A 13,740-nucleotide genomic window follows, 5' to 3' on the forward strand; every position below is an offset into this window, starting at 1 on the left:
TCATGGTTTCGGTTTATGTTCAATTGTTTCATCCCAAGCTTTCCGGCAGGTCCGAATGATCCATTCATGCTCATCATCATCTGAAAGGGAGATAAAGAGAATGCCAAATATCACCATGTCCAATCTGCTCTTTGCATCACTAGGGTCCAGCTCAAACAAGCAATTTTTCCTTTGAGAAATAAATCCATTTTTAGCCATCGGCATCTCTTAGAACACATTTTTTTGTTTCTTTAAAAGATTGTGTGCTGTTGTGTTGGAATTTGTCAAGGCAGGAGATACTGGATCTATGGCAATGACTCTGATTATTCATCTGTTTGATAAGATTAGCTTGGGTGGAACTATGAGATTTACACGTATATATTTTATTTTTTGACTTTTTGGCAGGAGACGTGCAGGAGATGTGTATCTTAATTTCTGATAGTTTCAACATATTTTTAAAATTCTGTGTCTGCATTGCTTGTCGGTTTATGAAAAGTGAAGGTGAAGAAAAATCTATAGTCAAAACCTAGGTTCTTGTCTTCAAGCTTTTCTTTCAGTGCTGTTTTTGAAATGTACGTTACGACAGGTATTGATAAGCTGATATAGTGGCTGATAGACATATTTTAGACCATCTTCTGTGTCCCTTGTTAGTATTCATGTCTGTCATATTTATTCTCAGAGCATAATGACAGTGTGGAAAGAAAAAAAAATCAAAGACAATGTAGAGAAAACCAACTGTCCAGCAAAGTTTGAATAGAAATTTTGCGTATGATTACAAAAAAATAAGTTGGCAAATGTTAAGTTGTGGCTTCTTAATTCCAGGGATTTAAACGGTCTTGTCTCCAAAAACTGTTCTGCAGCCTTTAATTTTGTGTTTGTGTATGGGAAGAGAGATCTGTGTAGTAGACCAGGAAAAACAAACTTCAAAAAGCCTTGAAAAAAATCAAAGTATTACTTAAAACAATACCTGTATTTATTTTTATATAAATGAAATGTATTAGAGCTGCTTCTTGTGTTTACCACTGTCTTAACAAATTCAGATTAGCTGCTTGTGATGTGTGTGTCTAACCTGCCTCCATCTAAATGTTAAGGGGTTTGTAGCAGCCCTTATTACCTGAAAGAACAGTTGATTGCAAGAAGGACGGAGCCAAGGGGGCTGTAGTCCCGGTATTGTGACCATCGCTTGGCATAGCAGAGTCCCATTTATTTACACAGCCGCCCTGCACAGCCGAGTGCCCTGCTTAGGTAGGTCAAAATAGATCGAGAAAGAAGCATGTTGCTTGTAAGGAGTCAAATTTTCATGGAGATCTTTTGACTGTGGAGTTGTACCTTTAAGTTAAAGCGGCATAGTGGCATTTGAAATGCAGAAGGTAGGAAGGTCCTGGGAATGAAGTTGTGCTGATCTAAGAAGTGAAAGTTCACAGAAGGGTATGTGACAAATTAGGTCTGATGCACAAATCTTCAAGCTTGGGGGTTAATCTTATTGATTGCAGTAGGTTTTGAATCAAGTCAGCTTTGTCTTTCCTTTTTTTCTGCCTTTTTTTTTTTCATGCTACCCTCCCCTTTTTCTCATTCCTGGCCGAGTGAGTTGAGTGCAGGCGTTCGCTTGTCCTAAGGTGCTGCTCACATGCAGCTCTGTTGGCATCCTGGTAAAAGCGGGCTTGAGGAAAGCATGTGCCAAGGCATTTGTCCCTTGTCTGAACGGCAGCACTCGTCCGCCACCCTCGACAACTAGAAAGGCCGGTGAATCACAGGAGGTTTTCCCTTGGAGCCTGCTCTCCAGTTTGCTCTTCGCATACAGTCACTGGTTTCCAGACAAAGTGCTGGCTTGTGCCTACTGACCCTCTTCTCGTTTCCCACTCAGGGGTGCTGGCTTGCAGAAGCTCGGTTTTGGTGGTGAGTGCCCACCTCTGAGCAGCGCCCCAGTGACGGTGAATGGGTGGAGAACACACTTGTTCTGCCATTGTTCCAACAGCTCAGCCTGTAGGCTTGCTTTAATGACTGGAAAATGGTTACCATTTGGACAGAATAGCTAAGTTCAGCTCTTTCTGTGTTTCACTGACGTGATCTCTTTTTTATTCCCTATGCCTATGAATCAATAGGTCCATAACAAAATATCCTGTTAATGGCACGTTTCTTATTCAGGTATAACTAGGAGAAAATAAATGCTGAAAAATATGCTAAAGGGAAATTAAAAAGATGAGCACTGAATCTTGCTTAAAGACCACGCAATCGTTACAGAGGCAGAGATTCCACTGAGGGCTGCAGCCGGAATGCAAATGTGGTCCTTAAGCTTTCTTAAAAACAACATCAAAGCCATAATCAATGTGCTGGCTTTTGTTCTATGCACTAGGTGTTCCAGCACGGTAACAACGTGATCACGTGAGCCTCGGCTATAACATATTGTCCAGCCTGGGTAGCTCTGTGATTTTAGCTGGAATCGCCTTAATTAAAAAAATAGTTTATCTGAGCTTGTAATAATTGCACAAAAATGAAACTTTTTCTATTTCTGCCATGGTGAAGGAATAAACAAAACTTACACATGCGATACATCGCCACCATCTAGCTCGTATTTGGGTACAGATATACCTGGCTCACCTGAGTACTAGAAATAATCAGCCTGCCTTCCTAGTGAGAAATCTACAGCGCTCACTTAGCTGAGCATCAAGGGTATAAGCACTAAGAAAGGCAGGTGCTAACTTGGCTTCATATAACAGGTTTCCAACATATCCTTGGTTTGCCTAGATTGTTTCCTTCTGCACTCTGGGTTTTCATGGTCTCCTAGGAAAGCACACAAGACAGGTTGCTCTAAGGATTTTAGCCTCCCCGGACCCGTCCCAAAATGTCTTGGTTCATGCAGTGATCTGATCCCGTGCAAATTAAATACTTGTTCATAAGCACTGCTTAGCTTGCATATAGTTTAATCAGATGTAAAAACTGAATGAACTATATGAATTTCAACTTCGTATATGAAAAGGAAAAATAGATGTAATGACTCAGTATCCCAAAAAATAACCTAAAGCAAATCCCTAGAACTGCCATCCAACCCAGCGCACCGTGCTACTGGTCCTTGGTCTAGGTAGGGGGAAATGAAAGAATTGATCCAGCATAGTGAGAACCACAACCCCAGAGATGAGAATGGCTCCGGGGCTAGCTATGTGAGAAGAGGCAGGGAAATATTAGAATGTAAAGAGTTAAGCTATGGTAAAACATACTTTTGCTACACTAAAGAAGACTGGTTGATAATTACTGTAGTTTTAGGGCTATTTGAATCAGTGCAGCTGCAACCTCTTCAGTAGTAACCCCTGAAACAAGACAAACTGGGTTTATTGTACTGAACAAGTCTTAAAGCTCCTCCCTGATTGTTAGTAATTGGCAGCAATGGACTTAACAGCCTCTTGACTACCCTTTTTACACTCTACCTGACTGTGCAGCTAACAATTTAAATCACAGATGCCGATCCTTCTTTGTGGCAGCTGCTTGTTAACTACATGTTCCTCTTTTTCTGTCACTGGCTGCTTCCATAACCCTGCAACACCAGGGTTAGATTGGAGAATCACATTTCATCAATATTTAAAATGGAATTAAACCTTGAAGTTTGATTAATGCTACCAGATAGTGAGTTGTAATTACTATTTTGCAAATTGCAATTGTTTGAATATGTTAATATGATTGTCTAAGCACATCTTCACCTTCAGAAATAATTTTCCCTTTAAAAAAGATTTGAAAAAAAACCAAACTCTTTAATCAGTGGTAAATTATCACCCTGTGCACAATTAGGTAGTATGGGGTTCTTCATGTTGTGTGCTGAATTCTGTGTCAGCATATTTATCTTTAAAAGTTTATCCATTTTTTTAGATTTTTGTCAGTAGAATAAACATTCATGGAACAGACTTTGCTGAAAGAGGACTAACCATGTTGATATTTGAAGGTAAAGAAAAAAAGCTTTGTCTGAAAATTTTATTGCAATCTGGTGTATCCCTGTTCAGTTAGTAAATGTTAACAAGTTATTTCTTCCAAAGTTAGGGAAATGTAATGATTATTATCATGACATATCATTGAAATCTTGAAACGGAGAGAGATAGCGAGAGATCTTAATGGATGAGCTGTTAGAGTATATGTAAGTACTGACTGATTCTTTTGAATTATTTTCCCGTGTCTCTATCAAAAATGAGATCAGTTTTCTAGCGCCCACAAAATATATTTTGAATATTGCGGGTCAGATCCTCAGCCAGCTCAAACTGGGATAGCTTCTCTTTTATTTTTGTAATTAATTCAAGCTGTTTTCATTAAGCAGGCAGAGGCATACGGAGCCAACCCTGGTAGCCACCTGCACAACTGATCCCCAGAAACAGCATCTGCCCACAGTAGATGATTAACCAGGGGTGCAAGTCCTACTGATCTACTGTTGGACACTGTCTACACAGTCAACAGGTCAGTTTGGATAGAGTCTTTCTAGGCAAGTAAGACCCAACTAAATCTGTTGGTCATACTGTGTTCCTGTAAATAGTCCATTTCAAAATTAGTTCTTCTCAACAAATACTGCTTTGCAAGTTTCTTCCTTGTTTTGGGTGGCTTTAGGGGAAGCTCCGAACACCAGCAAAATCCAAACAGGCGTCGGTCAAAAATGCTGCTAGGTGTACTCTACGGTGAGCTCAAACTGCAGCCCACTTAAATCAGTGGATTTCTGCTCAGCATCTCTGCAAAATGAAACCACTTGCCTAATTTTCAATGTTCAGTCTAAAAGTAGTGGCAGAAGAGACTTCCCCAACTACACACTCCAGATTTATCTCTCAACTGGGATTAGAAACAGCTGAAAAGTCAGGGTGGGCTTGCTTCAGGGTGCTTCCAAGGGACGACTTGAAAATACACTGTAATTTAGGTGCATTTAATCTTCCTATATTAAATGCATATTGCAAAGTTTAGAATTATTTGCTTCTAGCTATCGCGTTTCTGTGTTGCTTATGGAAACCTCAGCCGTGAGAGACTTCTTAGGGCTCTGCATGCTTAGGTGTCTGCCATGATGCAGAGCGGAGACCGTCAGCAAACAGCAGTATTGTCACGTAGGCTTCTGGATTTGCCCTCTTAACTAATGCTTTCCCAGAAAATCACCTAGAGGTGCACAGGAAGATGTACTGCATTGAAATTAGAATACCTAGTGGCTTACACAGGGGAAAAAACTACATCGTTCACCTTAAAAACCTTGTCTGACTCTGTGTTAGGTCTTCGTACTGCACTTCGCAGCTGTATGTGTTCCTGGTGTCTTAAAGGCTTTGTCTACACTGGAGGCCTGATGCACTCCCCGATGCACTTCAAAATTCAGATCCTTGGCTCCCTCCTCTGCCCAAAGGCAAGTTGGGACCAGACGTGAGTGGGCATCGTCCCTTCGTTCACCCTCACTTCTGTTAAAGGCCATGTGAGCAAGGAGGGAAGTAGATGTGCCCTGGTATGTGCCTCCATCAGGACAATCAGAGGCTCACAGCCCCAGCGTACCCTGAGGACACAGCCATGTGGTAAGAGCAGCTTTCCATGACTACGGTTTGTACGAGGGTGTGTTTACAATAGACAATCCTTGAACAAGAGCTGAGTTTCCTCTCTGTTTGCAGAGGGCCAGGCACACGCAGACCATTGTAAACAACAATATCATTTAATTCTTTCGCATGCCTGACTCCTCCCATCACCCGCAGTGCAGTTTATCATGTTCTTCCACTACAGAATTACAATCACATGTGATAGCATCTCAGCCATGGATTCTGCCTGGCACACCCCTTTCATTTCCACTGCCCTCTCCGGGTCCCTAGCACCACTTTCCTTACTGCACCTGACCCCACCAACATCAAGGCTGGCAAGAAAATGGAAAATATGTTTTCAATTAACCTTTGCTTCCACCCACAAATTCTCACCCTTCCATTTACTTTTAATTACTGTAATTCCAAAATGGCCCCCAAATGAACTTTCCACCTCTTGTAAAACTTGTTTTCACATGAACTGTATAGTTGAATATAAGTGCATATAAGACTTGTGTATAACCTATCTAATGGATTCACAGTGGGATGGCTAGCACACAAAGTTGTTATTCTTGGCATGCCACTATTTGGAACTGAAACTTTCACAGTTTTCAAAATGATAAGTATTTTAAGACCAGGAAACCACAAGGAACAATATATCTGCAAAAGCTATAGCTACTGAAATTACTGTAGTAACCTACACTGTGATGCATATATTAATATTATGATGGTTGGTTATAGTATTGAATATAAATCATATTGGTTCATAATCTATTTTACTGAATGGAGGATATTTTATATTAAAACATGCAAGCCAAATTTAATCTAAAAATGTTTTCTTGGTTACATGGATGAGAGGTCTCCATCTACCTCTGTCGCCTGAGCAGACTTTGACACCGAGAAAGACATAATAAGTATGCATTTTGCAATGGCATTCAAAATGTGCCTGATCTTAACACATTTCTGTATAAAAAGATATGAAAAGAGCATATGATGGGTAGGAGAATTGGTCCAACATTTTAAAAAGTGTTTAGGGTAGAGCTACTTCTCGTAGGAGTCTGGGATCTTCTCTTTAAATGAAGTAGACTCAATTTCCTTCTGTCATCTTCACTTCAATACTCATTCATTTGCCTTGCCCACTCAGCAGTCCCCAGTTTGGTACTTGCTAACAGTGTGCCTCTCCTTCTAAGATTTGGCTCCTCAACTAAGCGTTGAAGACTATTTAGAATCATAGAATCATAGAATCATTGAGGTTGGAAAAGACCTCTAAGATCATCGAGTCCAACCGTCAACCCAACACCACCATGTCCTAAACCATGTCCCTAAGTGCCTCATCTACTCGTCTTTTAAATACCTCCAGGGATGGGGACTCCACCACTTCCCTGGGCAGCCTGTTCCAATGTTTCACCACTCTTTCAGTAAAGAAATTTTTCCTTACATCCAATCTAAACCTCCCCTGGCGCAACTTGAGGCCATTTCCTCTTGTCCTATTTAGGTCCAAAGCTCTCACAGCAGGACAAAAGCTATCTTTCTAACTAAAAAATAGGGAGAGAAAGACGGGAGACACTTGGAGGTCCAGATGAAAGAGTTATAATACAATTTCTATCCTCCTTCTTAACGTAATATTTTTCAAATCTTCTGACTATCATAGAAGCAGTGAGTCTTGAAAGCAAGTACCAGCAAACTGGAATGGTATGAATGTGGGCAGAAAAACTATGTCCTGGGACTAGACACAAGAGAAGAACGTGTATATGGGAGATAGAGGAGACAAGGCCAAAAGGTGAACTTGTATGGACTTGTGTAGAGCCTTGTGGGCAAAGAAAACGAGCTGAGTGCCATATAGGAGAGAGAAAACATTTTTTGCAATGGTATTGTGGAGGAATATGAATCAAAGAGGCCAGAAAGAGGAGTTAGCAGTAAAAAGGACAAGCACTCCAGCTGTTGCAAGAAAAGCAAAGGGCTACTCACATTTGTATGCTCTACTTGTGTAAACAGAGAGTAGTATTGGCTCTCTGTTTTACAAAACCCTGTTTTCAGAAATAAGTTTGTCAGACAAAGTAAAGAGAAAAAGATCAATGGATTGCAATAAATGGCATTTAACATAAAAATGAGTAAAATTTACAATTCAGTTAACTTGTTAAATGTTAAAAAATCAGCAAACAATAGACACAATTTGTTTTGTTCAGAGCCCAGAGGTAGAGACCAAATCCTCTAAATTAATTTCTGCAAAAGCTGGGTTTTTTTCCAAACAGGTCTGGATCCTATTCGTTGTAGAATATACTGATTACCAACTATTTTTAAGAGCTTTACACAAACATTATTTCTTTTGTTGTGTGAAATGCAGAATCAGCCATCTGGCAAATGCCCCAGAGCTAAAATCTTTTACATGACATATAATTCAAAATGATTAAATATACAACAGAAAATAGCTATAGCATTGCACTTAAAATAGCATGAACTTTTACTGCCGATCAAAACTGATTTCTTTAGCTTAACAAGTATCCAAAGAACAATTATTTGAAGAGCTTTTAAGAGTTTCAATATGTAGGAACTAAACCTCATCTAAATTCAGTATCTTAAGTCAAATAAAAAAGAAACAAATGTACAAAAGATTAAATGGTCCTGCGTTATAAGTAGACATTTAAATCTATGGGAAGCTAAATTCATTCGAACAAAAATACTATATTCCCTCTGTATGTGTATTGCTGGGGCTTTCCTCTCCACTGCTAAGGGCATCTGCCAAAACAACTCTTACATTCTTAGGCAATGACTAGGGACTAGCCTGGAATCAGACTGTTCATCCACTCCCTCCATCATCAGAATGGGCAATTTCAAAGAAGAACAGGGAATAAAGCTCCGTGCATGATCCCTAAGTGCAGTCAATCTTTTTTCCTGCACCACAGTCGACTTTAAGTTAAACTTGCTGTCTTTTTTCCAGAAATACTCCAGGCCTGAAAAATTGCCAGGTCCTCATCCCACACCCAGTTCTCCAGTAGTTTATGAGAAAGAGCACGCAAACATCTGCATGTATTTGGGGTACATGAGGGTAGGTACAGAAATATTACCCTGCATAATTATTGAGTGGTTATGGCTCTGTTTCTCAACTACATTTTTCAGACAAGTCAAAGTCTACATTTCCCAAAAAGCACTTGGTGCAAGTCAGATCTGAGTTGTAAGACAAAAAAGTTTAAATGTAGGAGATTTATCTCATGGATTTGCATACTTGGATAAACCTGAAATGGATGAATACATCGCTGCTGACTTTCCAAAACATTTTGCTTCTAAATTCTTTCAGACCAAGCATGAGAACCTTCATCCCAAGGTAACAATGTGAGGAAACTAAGTCTGTGATTACTAAGGCTTAGAATTAAAATGGCTTTGAACCCTTGCCTGCGGAGTTGGGTCAGCCTCACAACCAAGGAACCTCAGACATTTTAACCCCAGACTTTTCTAAGCTATAATAAAATAATGTTCTTGAATCTTGACCTTTTCAGCTCATAATGATTCCTGAAGCAGCAGGATTTTTCCTGCTGCTTTTTACAAGACTTCCAGGCTTGTAGAAATCCTAAGCTGATTGCTGGCTGGTTTGGGATTGCAGCAACACCAAAACCTCTCCTCTTAGTAAGGCACTTGTCCTGGTTTTCTGGGCCTAATCCTGCTCTCAATAACATGCATGTTAATTCAGTTATCTGACTGAGCTTTTGGTGTAAAGGCAGGCTTTGTGTCTTCCTGCTCTGGATGTTATATGAAGAGGTGCATATATTTCAGGTTAATATTGAGTGCAGTATAGAAAGTTACCCTGTGCACCATACACACACTAATTAAACCTGAAGATAGAATATGAAAGTAGTAGCACAAATATTCTCTTATTACAAAGAGCAAAAGCATGTTTTATATTATTTAACCTATCCTTGAGAGAACCACAGGAGAACCAGGGCAATTTTCATGAGAAGTATCATTGCTTTTCATCAAAAGAGAGGTGATCCAGGCAATCTCCTATAATCTTTTCCATCTCAGTGTAAGAAAATGTCTATTTTTGACAGTATTTTCTCTTTGAAAGCTATGGGCTTCTCCGATATTCAGGTGTCCTAAAACCTGAATGTCACAGCTCTTCTTGTACCTCCCTGCTTTGCATTGAACATAACATCATATATTTTCTACTTTTCACTGAAAAATTGGGAAATCTTCCCATCTTTCTATTGACCAAACTCTGTTACAAAGGTGCCAGGAGTCCTATTTCTGGGGGGGAAAAAAAAAAGTAATACTCCTAGTGAAACAGGAGTCTAGTCCCAGTATCTATTCAAAATAAACAACGTATCTTCTTACAAATGAGCACTCCCATTCTTATTTATGTGTCCAATTTTGCGTACTTCGCAATACTGGAAAAAAGGAAAGATTGAAGAACACATGGAGAATCAAGAGAAATTTGAGCATCCCCGAGGAAACAGAGGTTTAGGGACGGAGTAATAACTGCAAGATTGTAATGAGAATTTGGAAAACTTTGCTAGATAAAAACATGTAACAAAACTGTTGCTGTCATTTCATTCCCTGGGCCTGATTATGTTTTCATGATGGGCTTTTGCACTGCTTTAACAGTAAGAGCTCTTTAAGTAAATGAGTATCAGATCTCCACGCTAGTGAAATGCAAGGCTTGCCAAATTTAACAGGAGTCTCTACGGTACTCTACATCCACTCATCTTGACAAAGAAGTGGTGGAAGCAAACTCGGTAGTTTCAAATGGCGTCTATTTTCTTCTCTCCTGGAATGGTACCTGGATGCTGCCAGTTTGGAGGCAAGTCGGTGCCAAGGCTGTATGCTTCCTTGCCCTCTTTCACAAACAGCCGAGAAACAATCAGAAATTGCTTCATAATAGGGCCAGGGTGAAAGGTGAGAACTGGAGTATTCTGAAAGCCTGCTGCCAGACCTGAGGAAGATAGTGTCATTTTGGTAAACCTGTCAAGCTGTTGTAAGAACTTCCTGAATGCTTCCTACCATCTGCTTTTGATGCTTTCAAGACTTGGCTGGAAGCCTGGAGGTTTTCCTGCTCCTTCCTGCCCAACCTATAATGGAGTAATTCTGGATCTGTTCCCTGTCATCCCAGCCTCTTCCTCAGTTTCTTCTGCTTACAGCTGGGTTTTTTTAATTTTTTTTTTTTCTCTTTACTGCAGTGGCCTTGTGCCCTGAATCATCTCTCCTGGGGCGGTAAGAGTTCCTCTGATGTTGAACAAGTGCCGGGTTTTTCAATTGTGTTCATGTTCTCGAGAGGAAGGGTCTGGCCTACATGACACATTCCTTCTTCACACTCACATCAACAAGTTTAACTTTGTGTGCAGGGCTCTCAATGGAACGGCCACACAAAGCACATCTCCAACGACTCCGTGAGACTGCACGCTGCGCTGGTCTGGTTAGCGAATATTGATTGATATAATTTGTAGGGTTTGAGATAAATGTCATAAAGGACAATGAGTTCAAAGAACAGATTAAAAAACAATAAATTGAATTCCAAGGCGTTCCCTCCTGTACTAATCTGTGTAGGTTCCTGTGTTTTTGGAAAGCATGTTGCTTATCTTCCTCATCAGTAGGCCCACTGCATTCCAGTATTTTGGATCAATGCCATTTGTAATAATCTAGATCAGTTTTTATTCAACGTTTATAAAACAGGCCATGTATCATAGGGTATATTTTATAGCAGATGGTATCTCCAATTCATTTAACCCCCCCTTCACTTCCCTCCTCCAATATCACAGTGCATACTTATAAAAGCTCTTGAAAGTAGAGCTGAGCAGAATTTTTTTCAACAAATAGTAAATTTGCTGAAAAATGGAGTTTCCAAGCAACAAAACTGTTAAACTGTGGCACACTGAAAATGAAATGTTCTGTCTTCTAGAAAAAACAGGTCTTGCAATTTGGACATTTGGAAAAAAAAAAAAGTGGGGTGGGTTGTTGCTTTCAGAAATCACTTTCATTTAAAAAAAAAATCTGCACTTAAAAGGTGATAAACACAAAGGTTAAATAGCCAGAACGCAAAGCGTTTGTTTCAGGTCAGATTACATTTTTTGAGTTATCTCAGTGTCAACTGTTTGGGGACCTTCTGTGTGGTTTTAATTTGCAAAGTTTCTCTTTTGGCTTGATGAGAACTAATTTTCCCCAAGGCTTATTAATTTGGGGACTTACCCACAAGACCCAGTATTTGCCAGACTCCACTCAAACCACAGCTCTCCAAGGTGACAAGAAAGTTTCCTGTTCAGCATGGTATTTAAACATAGCCCTAAGACTCATTTCAATAAAATGGACTATTCTAACATGCAGAGATAAGCACATGCTTAAGCACTCTGCTGGTTCACAACACAGAGTTTATTAGCTTTCAGGATCAACAATGTACACCTTGCAACCACTCCCTTGCTTGAGATCGTAATGGAAGAGATAGAAGATTTTCCTGAGATTAACGTACCAAATGGCAATAAAATATATTTATTCATATCTGCTTGGGAATACTTCATTGTAATTTTGCAAGATATGATTTATACAACTCTGGGGATACATAGATCACTGATAAAAATAAATAAGTAAAAAATATTTTAGCTCAGTGATAACAGAACCAAATAATAGATTTTTTTTATGTTTTAGCTTTAATCACGCATCCTAGAAGATATGACAAATAAACTCAGTTTACCTTGCAGAAGTAGTTAATCATACCTGCGTTTCTCAGAAATTTGAGTTTGTAGTCAACAATAACTCTGGTTTCAGGATTATAGAATCCATCACCACAGTCATAACATCCTTCCGGGATTTTTTTGGGAGGATCCAGATTTGTAAGACGAGAAATGCCTGAAGAAAAAAAAACAAAGGGTTTGCTTTATTTTGCCTTTTTTTTTTTTTGCATTTGTGCCTTTGATCAAGATAACTAACAAATATTACATCTCCATGGCATTTGCTACAAAAACAATGCAGTCACCTTACAATAAATTTTATAAAACATTTTGCCAACTTTGCAGATGGAGAAAATGGAAATGGAAAAATCCATACACAAAAAGTGTGTGATAAAAAGCTATCACTTTGATTTCCTCATTCATGGTCCTGTGATTCAGCCCACTAAGCTAACATTACAAATATGACCCCGAACTCCAAAACGGGGCCAGGAGAGTCTTGCTGGCCTCACAGAACTACATGTCATCACTAAAATATTCTGTGTATAAAGAAGAGTATTTTATGTATTACGTTACATATTTTACTCACTTGTTCCTTATAAATCTTTTCACCTTTGGACTACAGACAAATAATAATGTTATAAAAGTTTTTAGCAAAAATATGGACTGGACACAAACGTTTATTTTGGTATCTACAAAAAAGGACAGACGCATTCAAACTTTATTTGATGTCCTGGATGTAAACTAATTGCTTTTGCTCAACTTTTCTATATTAAAAGCACACTGCTAATGCAGCGAAGGTGAAATGTATAAAAGGGTTAATCAGCGTATCAAAAGCTGTAGATAACAAAGCCCTGTCCTGCAGGTCATCACTCAAGAAGAGACCACGCTGTGGATGTAATGCTGCATCCTGCGCCGCGCTGGTGGAAGGTGGTGTCAGCATTCTTCTGGCAGCGTCGTATGGTCGGGTCCTGAAATTAGCCAGAGCATTTCTGCTCCATGTTACTTATGTAGCCGAATTAATCTTTCTTAAGCAAAGTTGTTAGTTTAATTCCTTCCAGACTCTTAGGATCGCAAACGCAATTCAGTACCTGCTGGTTTAAGACCAGAACAGATTTCTGTATAAAATCTTCTGTCGTAGCCATCACAGTAATGCCATTTTTTATCTTTGTATTCGAGACCATCTGCAAAAATGTATTTCCCCTGCAAAACAAGTTCAAGCACAGAGTTAATAAACATGATGGATGGATCGAGTACGAACAAGGCTAGTGCTCCCACTGCCAAAACCGCGCGTCAGCCGAGCGGAGCGAGTGCCGGCCTCAGCTCGGGTTCAAGTAGCGTTGGGAACCGCGTCTGCAAGATGCCCGGCCACGAGCAGCCGTGCCCTCGCACGTTTGGGTGCGAGACGCCGCCGAGGGGACGAAAAATTGCCTTGGCTGGGAAATCCGCTTATTTCACCCCAAACCTTCTCCGCTCCCCGGCGGCGGGGTCCCCTCGGGGTGAGGCGGGGCGGGGGGCGGGCCCCCCCCCCCCCCCCCCCCCCGCCGCCCGGCCGCCGGCTGTCCCCCCTCGGGGGGAATGGTTTCTCCCACCTCCCCGCCGTAACC

The 13,740-nt window shown here is 40.2% G+C and overlaps 2 protein-coding genes across 2 annotated transcripts in view; one reads left to right on the forward strand and one right to left on the reverse strand.

Annotated features, from left to right (window-relative positions):
• On the reverse strand, positions 1-13,372 carry MORN5 (MORN repeat containing 5). The gene is made up of 3 exons (XM_009280648.1): positions 13,225-13,372; positions 12,183-12,314; positions 1-80 (listed from the first exon to the last, which is right to left on the reverse strand). Exons 1-3 carry the CDS (start codon positions 13,370-13,372, stop codon positions 1-3), a joined length of 360 nt encoding a protein of 119 aa, XP_009278923.1.
• Positions 13,373-13,493: 121 nt separating this feature from the next.
• NDUFA8 (NADH:ubiquinone oxidoreductase subunit A8) overlaps positions 13,494-13,740 on the forward strand; it is a 2,848-nt gene continuing 2,601 nt past the window's right edge. The window contains exon 1 of the mRNA XM_009280649.1: positions 13,494-13,632. Coding sequence (XP_009278924.1) covers positions 13,494-13,632 — 139 coding nt within the window. The remainder of the gene's footprint in view (positions 13,633-13,740) is intronic.

Source organism: Aptenodytes forsteri, unplaced genomic scaffold (assembly GCF_000699145.1).
Source record: "Aptenodytes forsteri isolate BGI_AS27 unplaced genomic scaffold, ASM69914v1 Scaffold68, whole genome shotgun sequence".
Classification (NCBI taxonomy): Eukaryota; Metazoa; Chordata; class Aves; order Sphenisciformes; family Spheniscidae; genus Aptenodytes; species Aptenodytes forsteri.

Bases quoted from the DNA above. Each gene is read 5' to 3' on its own strand.
- MORN5 (XM_009280648.1), bottom strand. From the start codon at position 13,372: ATGTTTATTAACTCTGTGCTTGAACTTGTTTTGCAGGGGAAATACATT. The intron at 12,315-13,224 runs GTACTGAATTGC...TTTTTTCTTCAG, and splicing joins TTCTGGTCTTAAACCAGCAG to GCATTTCTCGTCTTACAAAT. The intron at 81-12,182 runs GTATGATTAACT...TCTCCCTTTCAG, and splicing joins CAAATTTCTGAGAAACGCAG to ATGATGATGAGCATGAATGG.